General features: G+C 34.4%; 1 protein-coding gene across 9 annotated transcripts in view; it reads left to right on the forward strand.

Annotated features, from left to right (window-relative positions):
- Positions 1-23808, forward strand: part of CSNK1G3 (casein kinase 1 gamma 3) — a 106449-nt gene that overhangs the window by 58944 nt on the left and 23697 nt on the right. For 5 of the 9 annotated variants that reach the window (XM_066274202.1, XM_066274205.1, XM_066274204.1 and 2 more), the window contains exons 5-10: positions 4683-4831; positions 6338-6572; positions 16537-16622; positions 16748-16832; positions 19828-19976; positions 21600-21695. In XM_066274202.1, coding sequence (XP_066130299.1) covers positions 4683-4831; positions 6338-6572; positions 16537-16622; positions 16748-16832; positions 19828-19976; positions 21600-21695 — 800 coding nt within the window. The remainder of the gene's footprint in view (positions 1-4682; positions 4832-6337; positions 6573-16536; positions 16623-16747; positions 16833-19827; positions 19977-21599; positions 21696-23808) is intronic. The other 4 variants (XM_066274203.1, XM_066274207.1, XM_066274209.1 and 1 more) reach the window with 1 other exon arrangement.

The following is a 23808-nucleotide window of genomic DNA, read 5'->3' on the forward strand; positions in this document are numbered from 1 at the left end:
TTGGAGATAATTGAAGTAGTTCCTATTTGTTCCTTTACTGATCTTTTTTGTGTTGTTTTAGAAACACAAAGGTATAGCATGTATATTGCTTGATTTGAATGTACATGTTAGGTCTACAGTCTCCTCCCAGTAATGAGTTGGCTTACATGAAGTATAGCAGAGTTAGTTTCTTTATGCATACCTTCCCTTGGCTATGAGAAATTCTGTGTGAATAATTATGAATTTGGGTCATGCTTAATAAAGAGTTTGAAAAGAGGAGACCTGAAGGTTGGATAAAAAGACAAGTTTGATAACTGGATGGCAGAACTAGGGTAGAAATTTTTTTGAAATGCAACCTTAGAAGATCTCAAACCAGGTAAGTCAGAGTGAATCTGGGCCTTAGGATGGATCTGTGTATTTCCTCTGTTTAGGGAGGTGTGATGGGACGGGAGAGGAAGCCAGACTTACATTATAGAGTCTGAATAGTATACTTTGCTTTGTTCCTAGGAACTCTAAAATTAAGTTCATAGTAAGAGTAGAGGTAAGGCTGTATAACTTTGAACTGTTGGAGAAATACTAGCTCAGTTAACAATTAATATACAGATTAAAAATGTGGTCTGAATTTTTTTGTAATTCAAGTTTTTCTTTGTGGTCCCAGAAGAACTTAAAAAATGTGCATTTAATTCCTGATTGCAAAAATTGCATGTTTTTCATAAGGATTTGAAAAGTTTAAAAAATATAAAAGAGAAAGTAGAAATCACCTACCTATGCTTGCAAAATGGGTATGACATATAATGTGCCTAATTAGTCTAGGATTGATGGATGTTTAGGTAGTTTTCTATTATTGTTGTTTTTTACTGTCACAAGCAGTGCAACTTCAACGTGACTGCATGCATACATACCTTTGCTTACTTTGAAAAGGTTAGGGCAAAATGCCTCCAAAAATGTTCATGTTCTCACCCAACAAGGGTTTAAGTCACAACTTTGTAAACCTTGATTAATAAATTAACTTTTAAATATCATTTTGATACTACACCCAAACTTGACAGGTGATAGTTTCTTTTTTTCTTTTTTTTTTTGCATTTTTCCGAAGCTAGAAACAGGGAGGCAGTCAGACAGACTCCCGCATGCGCCCGACTGGGATCCACCCAGCATGCCCACCAGGGGGCGATGCTCTGCCCATCTGGGGCATCGCTCTGTTGCATCCAGAGCCATCCTAGTGCCTGAGGCAGAGGCCACAGAGCCATCCTCAGTGCCTGGGCCATCTTTGCTCCAATGGAGCCTCGGCTGCGGGAGGGGAAGAGAAAGAGAGGAAGGAGAGGGGGAAGGGTGGAGAAGCAGATGGGCGCTTCTCCTGTGTGCCCTGGCTGGGAATCGAACCCGGGACTCCTGCACGCCAGGCCGACGCTCTACCACTGAGCCAACCGGCCAGGGCCGACAGGTGATAGTTTCTTAAAGGTCATTTGTAATGTAGCATTATGAAAAAACTTTTCCTGTTCTCTCTTGCCATATAATTCATTATACTTTGAATAAATCAGTTTCTAGTGTGTGATTTTGTAAGTACACGCATTGTTGATTTGGATAATACTAGTTTACTAAGTTAGGCAGATATTTCAAATACTGACACTTTTCATTACTTCAAATTAAATTGTAATAGTTAATGTTATCAGAATTTCATCAGAAAAGGTTTATTTGTTTCTATAAGAGCTGGGAAGCTCTCAAGTTCATCTTGGCAGATATAAATTTTGAAAAATTTAATTTTTACATGAAAGCATGAATTTTATTGTTGGTAACAAGTAGGAATAATACTTTAATTTTTCTTAAATTAATAGATTCATTTTAGTTTTGAGAATGCCTTTTATTTATTTATTTTTTGCTTCATTGACTTATTGAATAGAAGAGGTGAAAAGTGGACATTCTTCACTTGCTCCTAGTCATAAATGGAGAGCATTCAGTTTTTTGCCTTCAAGTATGATGTTAGCTATGAGTTCTTCTTAGGTGCCCTTTACCAGGTTGAGGAAGTTACCTTCTGTTCCAAATCTGCTGAAAGCTATGTCAGATGCTTTTTCCTCATCTATTAAGATGCTCTTAATTATTTAAAAAATATATATATTGTGTTGTTATGGTGAATCACATTGGTGGATTTCCTGGTGTTAACCTAAACTACATTGCTGGGTTAAATCATTCTTGATTGTGGCACCTTGTTTACATTTTCTTTGTAATGCCCAGCCTGGATCTTAAAAGATATAATGGATATCCAAAAAGCATTCATTTAATTAAGACATGTATCATAGAAAGGTACTCTTGAAACCTATATGATCCTATTAACTAATGTCACCCCAATAAATTTAATTAAATAATAAATGCAATTGTTTGTTCAACAGGTACTTATTGAATATCTGTTGTATGCCGGGAACTGTTTTAGATGCCAGGGAATAAGGAATAAGCAGCTAAACAAGACAGTTTTTATTTTTTTAAGTGCAATTTATTAAGTGGTTTTCCATTTCTGGAAACCTTTGAAAACATTTGGAAAAAAATTAGTCATTTAATTAAAACAAAATATATTTCTACCGTATTTAGTGAGTGTTTCGCAACAACTTCAGCTATTAGAAATGTAGGTGGTGACTCAGAAGGAAGTAGAAAAGCCCTTTGACAGTACTTCCTTTGAAGAACTTCTGAACTGTTTACTTTTCCATTCTATATATAGTTCTAATAAGCTTGATGATCGGGTTTCCTTGCACCCACATCAGAAACAACAAACTGAAGAGTAGAAACGAGTTATTAGAGATTGCTTAATTAAGAGCTTAAAATTAAAATGTCTTTCTGTGGTATAGAGGGGGAAAGTCATTGTAGAAATAATTTAAAATGCTCAAGTAGCTGAGGGCTGTTGATAAGTCTTAATTGTTGCTCTAGACTTAATGTATAAAGCTTAGTAAAAGCAGTATTTCAGAGTTGGGATAAACATTAAGGATCCTCATACACTTTTACATATATGAAGGGTAGGTCTGACGTACATATGATAAGCGTGGCTCTGGTAAGAATAGCTCACACTAAGAGTGATTCTTGGTGGCAACGGGAAGTTTGTGTTTGTGTGTATGTGTGTGTGTGTGTGTGTGTGTCAGATGGAAAGAGACAGAGAGAGTAGGGAGACAGAAGGTTCAGGGAGAGAGAGAGATATGCGGGTGCTAATATATACGCATGGGGTGTGTGAGAAACTCTGTTTCTGGGGAGGAGACCATGTATACAATTTGAACCTGTCCTCCTCCCCTCAGCCCTACTGTGATTCTATTATCTTACCTTCTTATCTTGAGATGTTCTGCTGCCTCACTCACATTCCCATTTGAGAAAAACTGGTCTTATCAAAAGTAGTAATACTATAAGCCCGTCGAAGCCTGCTTGAGAGATTGAATGGTTAGTATTAGGATGAACTAAGAACCTACCTACATAGTTGTCCTGGCTTCTAGTTTGTTTTCTGTTCCGCCCCTGCAATAAATACTATTCAAAATAATAAAGTAAACAACAAGAATAAAGTTATGTTCCTCAAACTCTTTATTTTAAAAAGTATGAGAAGGGTTTATTCAAAAGATATTTTTCCTTCTAAAAAACCAAACCACTTATAAGTAAAAGTCAGACATTTAAGATAGAAGTTTGTTTCTTCATGATGACGAATAAATAGTAAATGCAGTGTTAAGATAAATTGATCACCTATTTATATTTGTGTAATGGAAGTCTTAGTTCTAAAAAGAAAATACAGATGATTCCTATGTATTTAGACTTTATATTTGGAATTTGATTATCTCTCAATTTCCATCGGTCAGAAGTCCAGTCATAGCTTAGTTGGGACCTCTGTTGAGGGTCCTGCCAGGCTGAAATCAAGATGTAAGCCCAAACTGCAATCTTACCTGAAACTCAGTCCTCTTCCAGACTCACTGGGTATTCCCAGAATTCAGTTCTTCATGGGTATGGGACCCAGCCCTTCGGTTCCTAGAGCCTACTCATCGTGCCCTGGAATGTGACTTTCTCCAGAACATGGTAGTTTGCTTCTTTAAGGCCAACAGCAAAGCTTCTCTGCTGCTTTGAATCTGAATGTCTCTGATTTCTAGACCCTCTTTATAAAGGGCTTACCTGATCAGGTCAGGCCCACCAGAATACTCTCGATTAATTTAAAGCCCATTGATAGGGCTGTTAATTATATCACCTTTGCCATGTAATGTTACCTACTCACAAGTGAAATCTGGGGATTTTGCCCAGACTTAGTAGAAGGAGATTATATGGGGTGTGTACACCAGAGGGTGGGAATCTTGGGCTTATTTTAGCATTATGTCTACCGCAGCATTATTAAAGAGAACAGTGACTCCTTTGTTCAGTAAAATTAAATCTTTCCTTTGTGTCAGGCATTTCTCTAGGTCATGGAAATATAAGGCCAAAATGCCCAGTTCCTGTCTATGACGAGGTGGTAGAAGCCAACAATGAAGCACTGTTTTTAATGTAGTTCAATCACACAGCTGCAAGAGAGGTGTAATCAGGATACACTGTTCAGTAGGAGATGGCTGGGTCAAGAAAGTTTATTGTTTGTATGGGAAATGTAAAACTACTGCTACAGTTCTTAAAACTACAAAATTTAAAAGTTTATTGAATTTTCTAGGAAGAAAACTTTGATATTGAAAATGAAATTATTAACATCCTTTTTTTCTTTTCCCCAGATGGTATACCTCAAGTTTACTATTTTGGCCCTTGTGGTAAATACAATGCTATGGTGCTCGAACTGCTGGGACCTAGTTTGGAAGACTTGTTTGATTTGTGTGACCGAACATTTTCTCTTAAGACAGTTCTCATGATAGCTATCCAGCTGGTAAGTAAAACAGGATGCTTTGGAGTTGTTTGAACAACTGTGTGGCTCTTTGGTTACAAATTTATATGAAAAGTTTCATGTTTTACTACATTATCTTTCACAACATCCAACTTAATAAAAATGTTTCTGCTTTACATCGTATTGTCTTTTTGGGATGCATATAACTTAAAAATAACTGAATCAGGTGTATTTTATTTTTATGAAAGAATATCTTATTGCTTTAACATCAGAATGCTCTGTTTGAGAATTAAGTTGTTTCTAGCACTTTTTATTTAGAAGATAAATACTTGGAAAAGAGAACCCTCAGAAACATGGATTCTAAATCTTGGTAATAAATTCTAATGGCCAAGAAAAGAGGAAACAAGCTAATGAGAGAGTCTTCTAAATTACTTAACTTGCAGGGAATATGGTATTTGGGGAAACAGCCTAAGAGGATGATTTTAAGGCAGTTCTGAAGTAAATGCTAATATAATTGTGCTGCACAGGCCTTCAAGTTGTTCTTACACATTGACTCGTTAATTCCTCTTCTATAAATTTTTCCCATGGAAGTATTCAGATGTATATAAAGCTTTTTGTGCAAGGATATTTGTAATAAATTGGGTAACAATCCAAATGTACAGAAATAACAGGCTTAGTTATTTCTAATAAAATAACAAAATAGTAAAGTATGCGTTTAAAGTAATACATACTTTTAAGATGAAGTATGTATTAAAAGAAAGTTTCATGGCCTGGAAAATGCTCATAATATATAGTTAATTAGAAGTATAAGTCATAGAATACTGTATATTATATGATCCAAATTTGATAAACTAAAATGGCCTGAATGACTATATGTTTATGTTGCATTGTCAACCATGATTATCATTAAATGATGCAATTTTATTTTCTAGTTTGTAATGTTCTATTTTGTGACAGTTTGTATAGTGAACGTTAATTGAGAATGTGTAAAACAATAAAAAGATATTATTAGAGTTATATTAAAATTCTTTCTGGTTTCAAAATGTTTCATACCTAAGGAAAAGAGTAAAGAAAAAAAGTTACCCCCCCAAAAAAAGCATACTAAAGGGTGCTCTGTTATTTGTTTATAAAATATAATTGTAAAAGTTGCTTGATTATTGAACTGATGAGGAAGAATAAATTGCAGCTTTGTGAATATGTTTATATTTTTGAGGTCAAGATTTAGTTTTGGTTACTCTTTTTGATTTTATGATACAGCATTATCTGAAAGTGTTGATTAAATCAGGCTTGCTGATATGAAAGAAATTAGTAAAATTCAAACACTCATTTATAAATTACTGTAATAGTAAAAGCAAAGATTTTTAAATCATAATCAAATAAATATATATTTGAGAAATTGTAGACTGATATGTTACTTTTAAAGGCTTGAAATAATTTTTGATTTTTTTCCTTAAGCTGTTTTTATTGTGAAAGTTGTCTTTGCTCTATTATGCTTTTTTATGCATCAAAGCCTAAAATAAAATTATCGTCTTTTATTTTTGAATCGAGATTTCTCGCATGGAATATGTTCATTCAAAGAACTTGATATACAGAGATGTAAAGCCTGAGAACTTCTTAATAGGACGACCAGGAAATAAAACCCAGCAAGTTATTCATATTATAGATTTTGGTTTGGCAAAGGAATATATTGATCCAGAGACAAAGAAACACATACCATACAGAGAACACAAGAGCCTTACGGGAACAGCTAGATATATGAGCATAAATACACATTTAGGAAAAGGTATGTGTACCTTTTGTTTGAATTCAGTAGCTGTGTTAATAGTGGGAGTTTTTATTTGTTATTATGGTCAGTGTTTTGCAGGTTACAATTGCTTTTATTATTTTTATTTATCACATCTAGCTACAGTTTTACTTTTATTTATATTTAATAAAACATTTTGAAAATAAGTTGCTCTAAAGTAAATGAATGACCTATCCTTGAATTCACTATATCTTTTTAAAATATAACTTGAAATACTCAACTTTGGTACAGGTAGATTGATGCATTTGATTATTTGTGTTAAAGGTTATGAGAGAATACTTAATTCTAACTGAATTTAGTGTGTGCAGAGATTTTTGATCGATCCTATAGTTTTTTGCTATAGTTAGCCAGGGAGATAACAAACTGTTTACTATCTTTAATGCTTAGAGTACGTACCTTTCTTAGCAGTACTATTTACTATGTACTGGATATATGACTTTGGTTTGCTTGTTTGTAAAAAGGATGAAATAATATCAACCTCACAGAGTTTATAGTTTTTTTTCCCCTCAGTCTAAAACCACACATTTCATTTATTTTTCATATTTCTGTAGTTTCTTTTCATCTGGAATAGTTCCTCTTCTTTCTTTATGGTTCATGGCCTTAGTATTTTTGTGAAGTACAGACTATTTTGTAGAATGCCATCATTTTGGGTCTGTCTGATACTTCTTCATAATTATATTTAGGTATGCATTTGTGGCATAAATGTTGTAGAAGTGATGTATTCTCAATGCATCGTGTCAGGAGGTACATGATGTCACTTGGCTTCAAGTAGCTTTGATCATTTGTTTAGGGTAGTGCTTGCTAAGTCTCTCCACTAAAAAGTTTCTTTTGTAATTAAAAAGTGTTTTGTAAGTAAATCTTTGAGTTTATTTAAATATGTTTGTTGTTCCTCATCAAATTTTTCCCACTAGATTTAGCATCCTTGATGATTTTCTATCCCCATTTCTTACGCAGTTAGTTGATATTCTAACATAAGCAAAAGCTTTCCCTTCCCCAGGTTATTGACATATCAGTATGGACTCATGGATTCTTATTGAATATATTATAGTGCCTTACTATCATTATTTAATTTGATGCTCAAATTATTTCAGATTTTGCCACTGGTTGGTCCATCAAGTTGACTCCTCTGTACTTTTGGCGTGTTCTCATGAGTATTTGAAAACTTCTCTATTTTCTGGTGCAACAAGTTGTTCCAGGCTCATTTTATAGTTCTTTTTGCTTTAACCTGGAAATGACATTTCTCCAACAAGCCCTGGGTTCTTTTATTGGATAATTGTATATAGAAATCAAGATTTGGCCATTAGGTATACTTGTTCCTACTGGTATGTTATTGCTTGTAGGCCCTTTCTGCAGCAGAAATAGGGAATATGTGTATGTGAATATATACTCATTTGGATATATATACACAAACATACACATACACCTACACATGTATATGCACACAAACTTATACATATTAAAAACCATGTGTTTATAATGATACTTCTTTTTTAAAATTAATTAATTAATTTATTTATTTATTTATATTAAGCGAGAGGCAGGGAGGCAGAGAGACAGACTCCTGCATGTGCCCTGACTGGGATTCACCCAGCAAGCCCTCTGTGGGGCAATGCTAGGCCCATCTGGTGCTGCTGCTGTGTTGCTTGGCAACCGAGTTATTTTAGCACTTGAGGTGAGGTCATGGAGCTGTCCTCAGTGCCGGGGACCAACTTGCTCGAACCATTCGAGCCATGACTGTGGGAGGATAAGAGAGAGAAAAAGGGGATAAGGAAGAAGAAGCAGATGGTTGCTTTTGCTTTGTGCCCTGACTGGGAATTGAACTGGGAATTGTTGACTCACACACTGAGTCAACACTCTACCGCTGAGCCCACTGACCAGGGCCTTATACTGATACTTCTGATTCCAGTCTAACACCAGATGTAAAGTGTCTTCCTTTCTGTAGCATAATTCCCTTCTCTAGTCTGTATTATATCTTACTTTGCCAAGAGTGAGAAATTTGGCTGCCTCCATAATATATTTACTTGTTTTTTGAAGCCTAGGACAATAAGAATGTAGTTTCAGAATTGGTAACTGAAAATACTTTTTAAAGCAAGCTTAGTAGATTTGCAATGTTTGTAATTTTTATTTTAATTGAAAAGTTCTTTTTAAATAGAAGTAAACTTTAGTCTGACCAGGCAGTGGTGCAGTAGATAGAGTGTTGGGTTGTGATGCACAGGACCCAGGTTCGAAACCCCCAGGTTGCTGGCTTGAGTGCGGGCTCATCTTGCTTGAGCGTGGGCTCATCTTGCTTGAGCGTGGGCTCGCCAGCTTGAATACAGGGTTGCTGGCTTGAGTATGGGATCATAGACAGGACCCCATGGTTGCTGGCTTAAGCCCAAAGATCACTGGTTTGAAACCCAAGGTCGCTGGCTTGAGCAAGGGGTCACTCGTTTTGCTGTACCCTACCCCCCACTGCTGTCAAGGCACATATGAGAGAGCAATCAGTGAACAACTAAGGAGACTACAGGAGCTGCAACAAAGAATTGATGCTTTTCGCCTGACCAGGCAGTGTTGCAGTGGATAGAGCATTGGCCTGGGACACGGAGGACCCAGGTTCAAAACCCCGAGTTCACCAGCTTGAGTGCAGGCTCAGCTGGTTTGAGCAGGGTTCAGCAGCTTGAACCAAGGTCGCTGGCTCGAGTAAGGGGTCACACAGTCTGCTGAAGCCCCCAGTTAAGGCATATATGAGAAAGCAGTCAGTAAACAACTATGGTGCTGCAATGAAGAATTGATGTTTCTCTGGCCCTGACTGTTTGGCTCAGCAGTAGAGCATTGGCCTGGTGTGTGAAAGTCCCGGATTCGATTCCTGGCCAGGGCTCACAGGAGAAGCGCCCTTCTCCACCCTTCCCTCTTCCCTTTCTCTCTGTTTCTTCCCTTCCAGCAGCCAAGGCTCTGTTAGAGCAAAGTTGGCCTGAGTGCTGAGGGTACCTCCTTGGCCTCTGCCTCAGGAACTAGAATGGCTCTGGTTGCAATGGGGCAGTGCCCCAGATGGGCAGAGCATTGCCTTCTAGTGGGCATGCCGGGTGGATCCCGGCCATGTGCATGTTGGAGTCTGCTTCCTCACTTCTCACTTCAGAAAATACAAAAAAAAAAAAAAATATATATATATATTGATGCTTCTCACCTCCCCCTTCCTGTCTGTTCCTATCTGTCTTTCTCTCTGTCTCTGTCACAAAAATCAATCAATCAGTAAATAAAAGTAAACTTTATATTGAGTAAAATTTACATTTACATGTATGTATGATTTTTAGAAATTGATAGATGCACACATTTATGTAATCCACAGCTCTATCAAAATTTAGAATATGATCATCACCTGTTAGACTTCCTTCTTGCTTTCTCTCTCAATCCCCTACTTCTCCAAAAGCAGCCAGTGATTTGATTTCTACCACCATAGATTAGTTTTGCTGGTTCTGTTACTTCAAATAAATGAAGTCATCTGACTTCTTTTGTTCAGTATAGTATGTATGAGATTTATCTATCTTATTGCAAATACTAGGACTTTAAGCTAAGTAGTATTTCATTGCATAAACATACCATAAACTGTTTATTCTAATATTGATGACCATTTTGATTAACAATTTTTTACCACTGAATAAAACTGATATCACTTTCTTGTAAATCTTTTAGTAGGCTTGCTTTTCCAGTTCTTTTTGGCAAATACCTAGGGTTGGAATTGTTGGGTCTTATGGTAGATATCGTTTAACTTTTATAGGAAGCTGTTCCCTAAATCATTTGTACAATTTTTTATTTTCACCAGCAGTGAATGAGAATTGTTTGTTTCACATTCTTTAAAAAATTTGATGTTGTCGCCTGACCAGGCGGTGGCGCAGTGGATAGAGCATAGGACTGGGATGTGAAAGACCCAGGTTCAAGACCCCAAGGTCGCCAGCTTGAGTGCAGGCTCATCTGGTTTGAGCAAGGCTCACCAGCTTGAGCCCAAGGTCGCTGGCTTGAGCAAGGAGTCACTCGGTCAAGGCACATATGAGAAATCAATCAGTGAACAACTAAGGAGCCGCAACAAAGAATTGATGTTTCTCATCTCTCTCCCTTCCTGTCTGTCTGTCCTTATCTGTCCCTCTCTCTGACTCTCTCTGTCTCTGCCACAAAAAATAAAAAAAATAAAAATTGATGTTGTCTTTTTCATTTTAGACATTCTAGTAGCTACGTAATAGTATTTTATTTCTCTATAGCTAATGATTTTGAACACTATTTTATGTACTTATATTATTCATTTGTATATCTTGATTATTGATTTATAGGAATTTTTAATATATTTTGGATATAGGTTCTTTGCCAAAAACATGCTTTATGAATATTTTATTGTAGCCTGTGGATTACTTAGTCATTTTCTTAGCAGTGTCAATTGATAAGCAAATGTTGTAAATGTTTATAAAGTCTAATTTATCATTTTGTCCTTTTATGATTACTACTCTTTGAATTCTAAGAAATCTTTACACCCCCTCCATGTGGTGAAGACATGTTTTCTTTTGCTATCTAGAATTAATTTTTTTGTATTGTGTGAGATAGGGGTAGAGGTTCTTTTTATGATATCATACTCTTTCCCATTGAATTACTTTTGTGACTTTCTAAAAACAAGAAGTTTTAGGTTATGTTTAAATGGTTTATTATTAAGTCTTGAGCTATGTCAGTTTACATATCAGAGGAAATAGAACTTAAGTTTCTGCCTTTAGATTCTATCTTCAACATCTCACTCATTTGGGAGAACAGACAGGAACATAAAAGCCTATCATTATTTATCCATCATCACTGCTCAAATGTATCTTACAATGTAGGATCATAATTTGTATAGGACCTTAGAAATCATCTAATCCAACCTCCAACTCCTGGTCTTAGCTTCAAGTCTCACTGTTCTCCCCAGATTTATAAGCTGTATACTGCATTCCCCTGCTTCTGCCTCTTTCAGAATTAAATAGCAGTTGATGTCTTCCCTGACAGCTTGCCTGATTGTAGGCTCATGGTATTTTTCTTTTCAGATGTCTGAAAATACCTGAAAAATGTAAATTTGCCTTTCTTTAAGAAAAGTAAGTTTCAAACATCTAAAATTAAAAAGAACAAGGAGTGTTCTGGTAGTATTTGGGGAAGTGCTTTTCAAGTAACACACTTTCCTGATAGATTTAAAACATGATTTGATAGATATATAACTTTCAAGACTGTGTCTCTGTTAAAACTAGGCATACTTGTATTTACATGACTAGTGTCTGAGAAATTTTATTTCATGGTAGTTGTTAACAGATTGTTTTATAACAATTAACAGAGGTTCACCATCACTTTATTTGAGACATGAAGGCACAGTTTCCTTATGGCTTAGTGTTCTTTATCAGAACAGTGATAAATTGAATAGCATTCTATTTGAAGGAATGGAATCTTGATATATTTGTACTTGTTAGGGAAAGCCTTCAGAGCTTGGGAAATGACATTAAACTATTGCATTAATCTCCTACTGCTCTTTTAGGAAGAAAACAAAATATTATTTCTTTGACAAGTATTTCAAAGAACAAAAGCTTTAATCCTTACTTTCTTCCATTTATAAAAGCCCTGCTGTTGATGTAGAACTTGGAAGTAGATGGATAATTTTAACAGGAAGAAATTTTGTTTGACTGATAATATGAGTTCCTGTTTATTAAAAAATTAAGAATATGCTAAGTTAGTATAGGTTTGAGTGTTGAAGAGTGAAAGCATTCTTCACGTTTGAGATGGCTATGAGCATGGAGTGGTGATTTGAGTTTAGAGCATTTGGCTTTATGAGAAATCAGGAATAGATAAAAAAGAAAAAGGAGCAGTGAAAATGTGTTCTTTTAATGGTACTTTTCATTTGTGTTTATAGATTCTTTTTTCCCTGCTTTTTGTCTGGATGTTGGTGATTACTTTCAAAGCTTTTTCATTCATTCATTCATTCATTCATTCATTCATTCTTTTGCATTCCAGGACTTCCTACTCACATGGACTTTTTAAAATACAGTATTTGGGTTAGAGCAACATTTATACAGATATATTAAGTATTTTGTTCTGTGTGGAGACTGACACTGTATCATATGTTAAAAAGGAAAAAAATTGTTCCTAATATAAGAGTAAAGAAGAATAGTATAAAATCACATAATGGAAGTTAGCATCTTTTTTCTTGTGGTACAGATATCTATTGATCTTACCTTAACTTAATGTTAAGTCAAGCTGGATGAGTTCGTGTTCAAGCCGGTGACAGGATTTCAAACTTGGGTCCTCAGTGTCCTAGGCTGATGCCCTATCCACTGTGCCATCTCCTGGTTAGCAGTGTTGCCTTTCCAGAGTGTCACATAGCGGGAATCATACACTATGTAACTTTTTCAGAGTGGCTTAATTCATGTAGTAATATGCATTTATGATTCCTTCATGGTTTCTCATGGCTTGATAGCTCATTTCTTTATAATGCTGAATGATATTCCATGGTCTGGATATACTATAGATTATTTATCTGCCTACTTAAGGACATCTTCGTTGCTTCAAAGTTTTGGCAATTAGGATTATTGCTGCTATAAATATCCGTGTGCAAGTTTATGTGTGGACATAAGTTTTTCAAGTCTTTTGGGTAAATACCAAGGATCTTAATGCTGGATTGTATGGTAAGAGTATGCTTAGTTTTTAAGAAACCCTCACATTGTCTTCCAAATTGGATGTGCCAATTTGCATTCCTACCACCAATGAATGAGAGTTCTTGCCAGCACTGGGTGTTGTCAGTGTTTTAGACTTCTATTCTAAGAGGTGTCTAGTGTTACTTTGCTGTTTTAATTTGCATTTTTTGATGACATGATGTGGGGCATCTTATATTTGTTTTGCCATCTGTATATCTTATTTTATGAAGTGTCTGTTAAGGTCTTGGTCTAGTCTTTGTCAGGTTGTTTTCTTATTTTAAAATTTTAAGAGTTCTTTATATATTTTGGATAACAGTTCTTAGTGAGATATGTCTTCTGCAAATATTTTCTCCCACTTGTGGCGTATCTTTTCATTCTCTTGATTGATATTTCTTTCATGGATCATGCTTATAGTATTATATCTAAAAAGTCATTGCTAAACCCAAGATCATCTGGATTTTTTCCTGTGTTATTTTATAGCAATTTTATGTTAGTGTTTGACACTTACGTCTGTGATCCGTATTGGTCTATTTTTTTAATTTTATTTTAGTGAGAGGATGGTAGGCAGAGAGAGACTCCCGCATGCTCTCCAACCAGAATCCACCTGGCAAGCCCAAAGGGGGTGATGCTGTGCCCGTCTGGGGCCCTTGCTCTGTTGCAACCAGAGCCAATTTTTAGTGTCTAAGGCAGAGGCCATGTAGCCATCCTCAGTGCCTGGGGCCAACTCGCTCTAATTGAGCCATGGCTGAAGGAGAGGAAGAGAGAGAGAGAGAGAGAGAAAGAAAGTGAGAGAGAGAAGTGAGAGGAGGAGGGGTAGAGTAGCAGATGGGCACTTCTCCTGTCTGCCCTTACTGGGAATTGAACCTGGGACATCCACATGCTGGGCTGACGCAAAGACTTGTACAAGAATGTTCATAACAGTTTTATTCAGAGTAGCCCCAAACTAGAGTTTAAACAAAGATCCTTCAATAGGGAAATGGATATATTGTAGTATACTATTTAGTAATAAAAAGTCACAAATGATTATCAATGCGTGCAACAGTATGGCTGAATCTTGAAAACATTATGCTGAGTGAAAGAATACAGATTCAAGGGTACATGCTGTATGATCCCATTCATGTGAAACTCTATAGAAAAGTCAAGTTTACTTAAAGAGTGGCAAAAGCAGGTAAGTGGTTTGAGGGTAGGGGAGGGAGAGAAGAACAGACAGGAGGCATAGGGGAACCTTCTGTAGTGTTAGAAATACTTCATGATTGTGGTGGTACTTAGGTGTGTGTGTTGCCAAAGTTCAAACTATACCTTTATAATAGATGTATGATATTATGTGTTATTATACTTCAGTGAAAGGAATTTTCTTTTATTAGTGCTTATCAAGTCTGACTCTTTTTCAGGATTATCTGCTAAACTTTTTAAAATGTACATTCTTCTACCCTTGTCATACCCAAAGAATCAATCTCTGGCATTAGGCTTGCTTATTTGATGTTTTTAAAAGCTATTCAGGGGTTGATTCTGATTCTCAGCAGAACTCCAGAAATATTTTTTTGTATGACTTTTTATTTTTAATACTATCAAGACATAATAAAATATAATTTCAGTAATAAAATACATTACTGATTTTTTTCATGTTATTCACATCCTGCTTTTATTAATAGCTTTCAAAAGAACTTTAAGTCTATTTTTACTTATATTGAAAGTTTACTGTTTTCAGTGGCATATATTTACATTGTTATACAAAAGAGAAAAAAAAGTCCTATTATACCACAGTTTTTGAGTACCCGAAGTGAGAAATTGAAATGTCCTGCCTAGTCCTCCAATCACCTACCCCTGAGTACTAATGATTAGATGCATATTCTTTTAGGTATTTACCTGTACTTATAAAAAAGGGGTATATATCTGGTATTATATATTCCAAATATTTATTTATGTATTTAAATGGTATGTGTTGAATTCCTGCTCTGTGGCAGCCATTATACCAGGTCTGAGGAGAAAGAACCAAAGGGTCACTTGGCCTTCTGTGACTTACTCTGTGGTGGGAGCACAATATTGATTATATGATAACAGAAACAAAAATTTTTTAAACTTCAGAACATGTTACAGAAGACAATTATAGAATGTAGTAAAAATGAGATTACATAGTAAAAATTTTCTGAAGCTTTAACCCTAGTTCAGGTCTATGGTTTGAAGTTCGCTTTTTCAAAAGCATTTAGTACTGATTAGATAGTATGATTATTCACTTTTATAAAACATCTTGTACATGACCCCTTTTATTACAGTATTGTTTTTCCTTTTATTTTTAGTCAGCATATATGTATTATTTAAAAAAACTAAAAAATCTTAAGCATTTAACTTCAGAGACAAATATTGAAAAATGCCCTTTAGCAAATATTTATAAATACCTCCCTAAGTCTTAGTCTGTAATTGTCACTCAGTTACATGCCATACAATGTTGTTACTAAAACAATAATAGCAACTTGAAAATTACAATTTGTTTAGCATATTTTTGAAGGGGCTATTAAAGTTGGGATGTGTCAAACACGAGTGTGACTTTTTTTTTTTTAATTTTTCCAGTGAGAGAGAGAGAGAAAGAAGCATCAACTTATTTCATGTACTCGTTCTGTCTAGTTGTGTAGTTATTGACTGCTTCTCATACATGTCCTGACTGGGGGTTGAACCTGAGACCTTTGGTAGGCTGGGTCGATGCTTTATCCACTGCTCCACCCAACTAGGCTCCCCAAGTGTTTTTTTAAAAATATATTATATGAAATACTAGGTGTGTTTAAAGTTAATGACAAGTTTGTGGGAAGGAAGATTTGTGCTCATATAAGTTTAGAAAATGCAAGGTTAAAATGGAGTTAAACATTTTTAGGGTTTAAAATTTAGGTTAACATCAGGTTAACCTTTTATGAGAAATCTCTAGTTTTTTTCAGAATCTTTGATATGTTACATTCTCATCTTTAAGAAAGAGTTACTGTACAGTGACTTATTTGACCACAGAACCTTTTCCTCTTTGATTTATATTTTTATAAATAGATATCTAAGGTGAGAAGTCCTCTATCATCTCAAGAAACAGTGACATATTTTAAAGTTCTATGATGATTTTAATGTAAAAACATTGTTTAGACATGATCTTGTCACTTGTAAGCACTGATCTGCATTTTGTGTTTATATACTGAACTTTTGGAAATTTATTGATTAATAAGAAAAGAATTAGTTCTCCATTCTTGCATTTTTACCTGAGAGAGGAAAGTGAAATTTCTGTTTTTCTTGTATTTCAGAACAAAGTAGAAGAGATGACTTAGAAGCTCTAGGCCATATGTTCATGTATTTTCTTAGAGGCAGTCTTCCTTGGCAAGGTTTAAAGGTAATTGCTTTTGTATTTCCTTATTGAATTTCCTAAGTTGTTAATATGTTAAGATCCTCTCTTCAAAGTATCAATATTTAATTTAAAAATTACCACTTTCTCAAAGTTTTTATTTTCTTTTTTAGGCTGACACATTGAAAGAAAGGTATCAGAAAATTGGAGACACAAAGCGAGCCACACCAATAGAAGTGCTATGTGAAAACTTTCCAGGTAACAAAAATGCCACATTGATATGTAGGCTCATACACAGAAAACCGCAACTCTAATCATTTTTTAAGTCTGTAAATACTTTTTTAAATGTTTAAAAGAAATGAGCTCAGAATATGATTTAAAAGATGTAGCATTTGATGCACAGACACAGAAGCAATTTGTATATTTACTTTATTAAGATGGTATTAAATAGAAGAAAATCTCATCTTTTAATCATGTTGACAAATACCAGCTAAAATAATATTTTCTTCAATGACTTAACTTTTAATAAGTTAAAATATTTGCTAAGAAATACCAACTATAAAATTTTTGTGTATAATGTTAGTCATTTTAGTCTTATTGCCAAACTCAAAGTAGGTATATGATGTCTGATTTAGTCTGGTTTTCGAAGTGCAGTAAAATCTTACTACTCTTATTACTTTTAGGTTAATTTTATATTGGAGAACTTTGTGAAAATAGTTTAGCTTTCATGTAGATTTTCACAATTCAAACCAACAGAAATTTATTTAAGATTTCAAATCAATTAAGAAATAAGAATTAAAAAAAGAATAATGCGTTGCTAATGTTTAAAATACCTGCTGTGATTGTGCAATAACATTGAGTGAAAAGAGAACTAAATTTGAATATAGAAGACTGAATTTATGTCTCATTTTGATATTCACAGGTTCTCTTTGTAATGCTGGCATTATTATTGTAATAATAAAAGTATAATTTCTGGTAGCTCTTTCTCAAGTTTGCTATATTATTCATTGTCAGCAAACTTTAATTATAGGTTTTTCTTTCTTAATCTAAAACTAGAGGAGTCAAAAAATATTGGTTAATAGTACTAGCAGTTCAAGTATAGGAAAGTTACAAATTTCTGCTGGAAAAATGGTGGTGCCAAAGTAAATTAGCCATATAATTAGCTAGAAAGTGGAATAGTGTCCGGCCAGTTAGCTTGGTTGGTTAGAGCGTTGTCCTGAAGCACATAGGTTGCTGGTTCGATCCCTGGTCAGCACTCACTCAGGAACAGATCAATGTTCCTGTATCTTTCTGTGCTTCAGGACGATGCTCTAACTAACTGAGCTATCTAGCTAGGGCTTCCTGTCTCTCTTTCATCCTCATCTCTCACTAAAATTAATAATAATAAAAAATATGTGTAATAGTGAGGTTCACCATGGGAGGAAGGTCACCAGGTGTCACTCTCATTGCCTGTTGAACTGTGTGTGATTCTATTCTTATTGGCTACAGTGAGTGATTTGGATCAGAAAAGCAGCTAGGTGTAACCTGCCATTTCGTATTACAGTGACATTTTGTGCTCTCATAGTGCAGCACTGTCTTGCTCACCATTTTGCCTAGTGATTTTCATGGCTTTTTAATTCTGGAAAGTATAACCTTTCTTTTTTTTTTTTTTTTTGTATTTTTCTGAAGTTGGAAACGGGGAGGCAGTCAGACAGACTCCCGCATGCGCCTGATCGGGATCCACCCGGCAAGCCCACTAGGGGGCGATGCTCTGCCCATCTGGGTTGTTGCTTGATTGCAACCATAGCCATTCCAGCGCCTGAGGCAGAGGCCACAGAGCCATCCTCAGCGCCCGGGCAAACTTTGCTCCAATGGAGCCTTGGCTGCTGGAGGGGAAGAGAGAAACAGAGAGGAAGGAAAGGGGGAGGGGTGGAGAAGCAGATGGGCGCTTCTCCTGTGTGCCCTGGCCGGGAATTGAACCCGGGACTCCCACACACCAGGCTGACAGTCTACCACTGAGCCATCCAGCCAGGGCCGAAAGTATAACCTTTTAAACATATATATATATATATATAGTGCATTTGGAAATTTTAATGGCATGCATGATTGTTAATTATATGACCAGAAATTAAAAGAAGAATTAAACTGAGCTCGAATGTTCTATTTTTGAGATATGTTTTAGATTTATTCTGCTAGGTCAATTGGATTAAATACTACCTATAGCCAAGATTATGGTCAGTTAGTTTGTGTCACTGGTCTAAAGGAATCCAGGAGGCCAGTGCATATACTTTCTTATATTTATTTTAAAACTTTTATTATTATTTTTTTTAATTAAGGGTCTTCTTTTTTTTAAATTTTTTATTTATTCGTTTTTAGAGAGGAGAGAGAGAGGAAGAGAGAGGAGAGAGAGAGGGAGAGAGAGGGAGAGAGAGGAGAGAGAAACAGAGAGAGAGAAGGGGGGAGGAGCTAGAAGCATCAACTCCCATATGTGCCTTGATCAGGCAAGCCCAGGGTTTCGAACCGGCGACCTCAGCATTTCCAGGTTGACACTTTATCCACTGCGCCACCACAGGTCAGGCTATTATTTTTTTAAGTGAGAGGAGGGAAGATAGAGAGACAGACCCCCCATACGGCCCTACCCGAATCCACCTGGCCACCCTTATCTGGGGCTGATGCTCAAATCAACCAAATTATTCTCAGTGCCTGAGGCTGGAGCGCAAACCAATCAAGCCACTGACTGCGGGAGGAGGAGAGGGAAGGGAAGAGAAATAGATGGTCGCTTCTCATGTGTGTCCTGACTGGGGATTGAACCTGGGCCAATGCTCTATCTATTGAGCAAACCGACCAGGGCCTATACTTTCATATATAAATCAATTCTTACCAATATTTAAAAAATTTTTAAATTTGTGAGCTGAGTATTTAATTGTTCTGTGATTAAATAATTATGCATTAAGTTGTTAATTCAACCTATGATACCAAGTTTTTATTTAAATAATTGTAAAATAAAAATTTTAGTCTTTCTTAATGAAATGAAGCGAAAGTAGTCATCTGTTAAATTAAACCTCATTTCTGTTTTGCACTTATTTTCTTCCTACTTTTCCCTTTTAAAATTTTTTAATTTTAAATTTATAAACTTTTAAATTGCAACAGAATTTTCCTTTTTTGTTTTTATAATTCTGTGTGCTTTAGACATTTAAATACTTTTATTATTAATTAGTATAGAAAATAATTAATATAGAAACATATAATAAGAATAACATTTATTTCTTTCTAGAAGAAATGGCAACATATCTTCGTTATGTAAGAAGGCTAGATTTTTTTGAAAAACCAGACTATGATTACCTAAGAAAGCTTTTTACTGACTTGTTTGATCGAAAAGGATATATGTTTGATTATGAATATGACTGGATTGGCAAACAGTTGGTGAGTACTCTGTGCTATATAATAAAAGACCTTATCATGCTGCTTTTCCACATTATAGATCCTTCAATGGGAAAGTTTGAGAACAAATACTTTTTGAAAAAGAGTTCAACTTATTTTTTTAGAGCTATTTCCAGTAACACAGTACTAATATTATTCTTTGAATTTTGTGAAAACCCTACATTTGAACTCTGCTTTCTAGAGTGATAAATTATTTTGAACTTTTCATTCCTGATTTAATTCTTAATGTGAAATATACTTGTATTGGTACAATATTCTGGTGAGTACTTTAACATATCAGCTAGTTTTTTACTTTTGTTTACTCAGCCATCTTTCAAAACATTTGTGTACAATGCAGTGTATATAGTTGATGTGTTATGGAGTTGTATACCTGAAACTGGTATGATTATTTACCAGTGTCACCCCAAATAAATTCAATTAAAAAGGAATATAAAAGGATTCAATAACAAAATATAATTTTTCTTGTTAAATTGGTAAAGATGAAAATTTATAATAACTTATTATGACTATGACTAGAAAGAGAAATGGACCTCATCGATAGAAACACAAATTATAACATTTCCAGAAAGCAAATTGGCACTGTGTGTCAAGAGCCTTAAATTTTGTTTTTACTTTTGCCACAATAATCTCATTTCTAGGAAGTAATGCTAAGTAAATAATTGTAAACAATAAAAGTTTTGTTTAAAAAATATTTTTTTCAGTTACTTTGCTAAAGAAAGTATTTAGAATTTACAGATATGTTTTAATCTAGCAGTTTTAAGTTATCTGTGGGAATAGATTGGTACTTGAAGCATGTTTAGGTTTTAAAACTGTACCTAAGTTTTCATAACTTAAAAAGTTATCTTCATTATAACTGTAAGATCATTGCTCATCACTTAGGAGACACATTATTATTTCTTTCCTTGAAAAAACAAGTTCTAAAAGATAAAAATATTTATTCTCACTAGTCTTTTAATAAGTTAAGAATGTATACAAGTTCTTTTTTAAATTGTGGTTCACTGTTAGCGAATTTTTATCCATATTTGGAACCACTAACCTGTCAGATTCAAGTGTTTTGAACAATTGACTTAAGCATTTATCTATATTTTTCTTAAATCCAAAGTGATTTGAATATATCTGGAATTTATGATGCAAATCTAAATAAACTTCTATTTAAATATTTATAGTTTTAATTGTATTGAAAATTAAAAATTTTTAAAGCCTCTTTGAGTAACAATAAGTAATTCTGTTAGCTTATTTAAAAAATTGTTCCCCTCATTTTAAAAAAGTAATTTATTCTCTTTATACATTAGCTTTGAAAATAAGAAACATGAACAAAACACTCATTTTTTGATATGAAAAAGTAAATGACAGTATTAGTAGGTCTTTTGTTGTTATAAAAATAAGTACTTGATAAAGCATTTAAATATTTTGAAAACAGTTTAAAAAGTAGCTATGTTCTCTTTGCATTAACTTGTTAACTTTAACAACATATTTTGTTAATGATGTTTTAAGACCTTACTTTCAGTGTCTTCTCTTTTTTTTTTATTCTTTTAAACAGCTAAATGATATTAAGTAAGACTTCTGAAATAGACTGTATTGATGCTAATTGTTATTGTATTGTAGCCTACTCCAGTGGGGGCAGTTCAGCAAGATCCTGCTCTGTCATCAAACAGAGAAGCACACCAACACAGAGATAAGATGCAACAATCCAAAAACCAGGTTTGCAGCCCTTTTAGATAAGAAATGTCTTAGTTTGCTTCTGTATTACCTTGTGACAATTTTTAAATGTATTTGGTGTTTTATCATGCCTAGATGACTGTTTTATATGTGTATGTATAGTTGCATGTGTGTAAGAGAGTGTTTACATACACATGTATGTACATAATGAAATACAAATTTTTTCTTCAGTAGATAAAACAGACTATATCCACACACATGCTAGGATTAAAAATATATATTTCCTTTCAATATTAGTTTAATCATAAGTTTATTATTTAGTGGTATAAATTAGTATAATTTTGAGCAACATTTGACATTCTGTTAGAAGTATTTGGATGCCCTGTTGGAATGAATTGAATAGCTGTTGATCTTTCTAACTAATAAGTCATTTACTGAGTGAGTTACTGGTATTTGAAAGTTACTATTTTATATGTTGCAGAAATGCAGAAGTGAGAAAACTTATATAACCTGTAAAAAATAGTTTTGTAATGAGTGGCTAAGAGCTCAGTCTCTTGAATCATTCAGACCTTCATACCTGGATCAGGTTTAGTCCTGGGCAAATTACTTAATCTTCAAAACCTTAGTTCTCTCATCTATAAAAAGAAAGTAATGCATGTTAATGCCTAGCATATAGTAAGTCTTCAATAAATCTCAACTCTCATGGCTGGTGTTACTGTTACCAAGATTATTACAGTAAATTCACAAATAACTATTATATGTTACAAAGCAGAATTAGTTCTGTCACATGAAGCATATTAATAAAGTGCCATGGAAGATCATTGGAATATGCAAGAACTATAAAGATTTTATGGAGAAGGTGGTTTTGAGATGAGCCTGAAGAATGAATGAAATTTTAAAAGGCAGATAAAGGAATATAAGGGCATTTTAGGGAGAGTGAACAGTATAAAATATGATGCAGACATTTAAAAATGTAGAGGTTGAAGAAGAGTGAACAGTTCAGTTTGCTTGGAGCAGAGAGAAAGTTTAGGCAGTGCATAGAAGATTGAGAGCGAAGAGTTTGTACTTCCTGGGTAAGGTATTTGAGGGCTGTTGAATTTTTGAACAATGTTTTCACTTTTTCCTCTTTTGTAAAAAGAAGTTTTATTGAAGCCATCTTTGACATAAAAATTTTTGCTCTCGCACTGAGTTAAAAAGTGTCTTTAGTATTTTTTAAAAAGGGTAGTACATTATTTTTCTTTTTACTTTTTCATCCCATCAGAGTTTGAGTGATGGCTAAACTAGAGATCAGAAATCATAGGAAGTAACACACCTTGTTAAAAATTATTGCAAAATAAAATGCTACATTTAGAGGATATTTAACGGTATTCTTTAAAGTACAGTCAATTTAAAAAGTTTAATTTTAGAATTTTGCCTTAGAAAAATTGAGACAATAAAGGGTCTTGTATCCAAATTAATTCAAAATATGAATTACAACTAGTTTTTAGTGTGAGTACTCCGATAAGGTGCTGTGCATAGAGAGAAATGGCTCAAAAGTCAAGATGTAGAGTTTGTGTTTTGTAAGTCAGAGGTAATTTCTCATACATACTTTGGAAGAAAGTCAATAATTCATGGTCTCTGAAGATTTCCACTTGAGCTCTTAGGTATTGATAAATGAAACTCTTATTGTTGAATTAAACTTAAATTTTAATATTTTAGAGTTTAACTGTCTACATGTTTCAGACATGTCTTACTAGCTAGATTGTGAGCTCACTGAGGGTGGGAACCATATTTTATTCATGTAGTTCTTGTTGCATTAAATGTAGGGACTCATTTTTTTTCTTCAGGAAATCCTATAATATAACTTACTCATTGAATTTGAAATCTGGATATGCAGACTGTCGTCATAACAGAAATGTTGTATATCTAGAAAAAAAGTGTTAAATATGTGTGAAGCAGCAAACAGTTTTAAGTTGTATGAGAAACCCATAGTTTGCAACCCCAGAAGGAAATGAAAAGTCAATTCTTTAAATGACTAAAATCTTTGTTATGTCCCAAAATAAACAATTTTTTTTCCAAAATAAATTTTTTTTTTCCCCAAAAGAAATCATTTGTAACCCAGAATCAGTGGTTGGAGTTCAGCGGCTCCTGAAAGTGTTGGGTGCATGTCAGTGTT

Source organism: Saccopteryx bilineata, chromosome 4 (assembly GCF_036850765.1).
Source record: "Saccopteryx bilineata isolate mSacBil1 chromosome 4, mSacBil1_pri_phased_curated, whole genome shotgun sequence".
NCBI lineage: Eukaryota > Metazoa > Chordata > Mammalia > Chiroptera > Emballonuridae > Saccopteryx > Saccopteryx bilineata.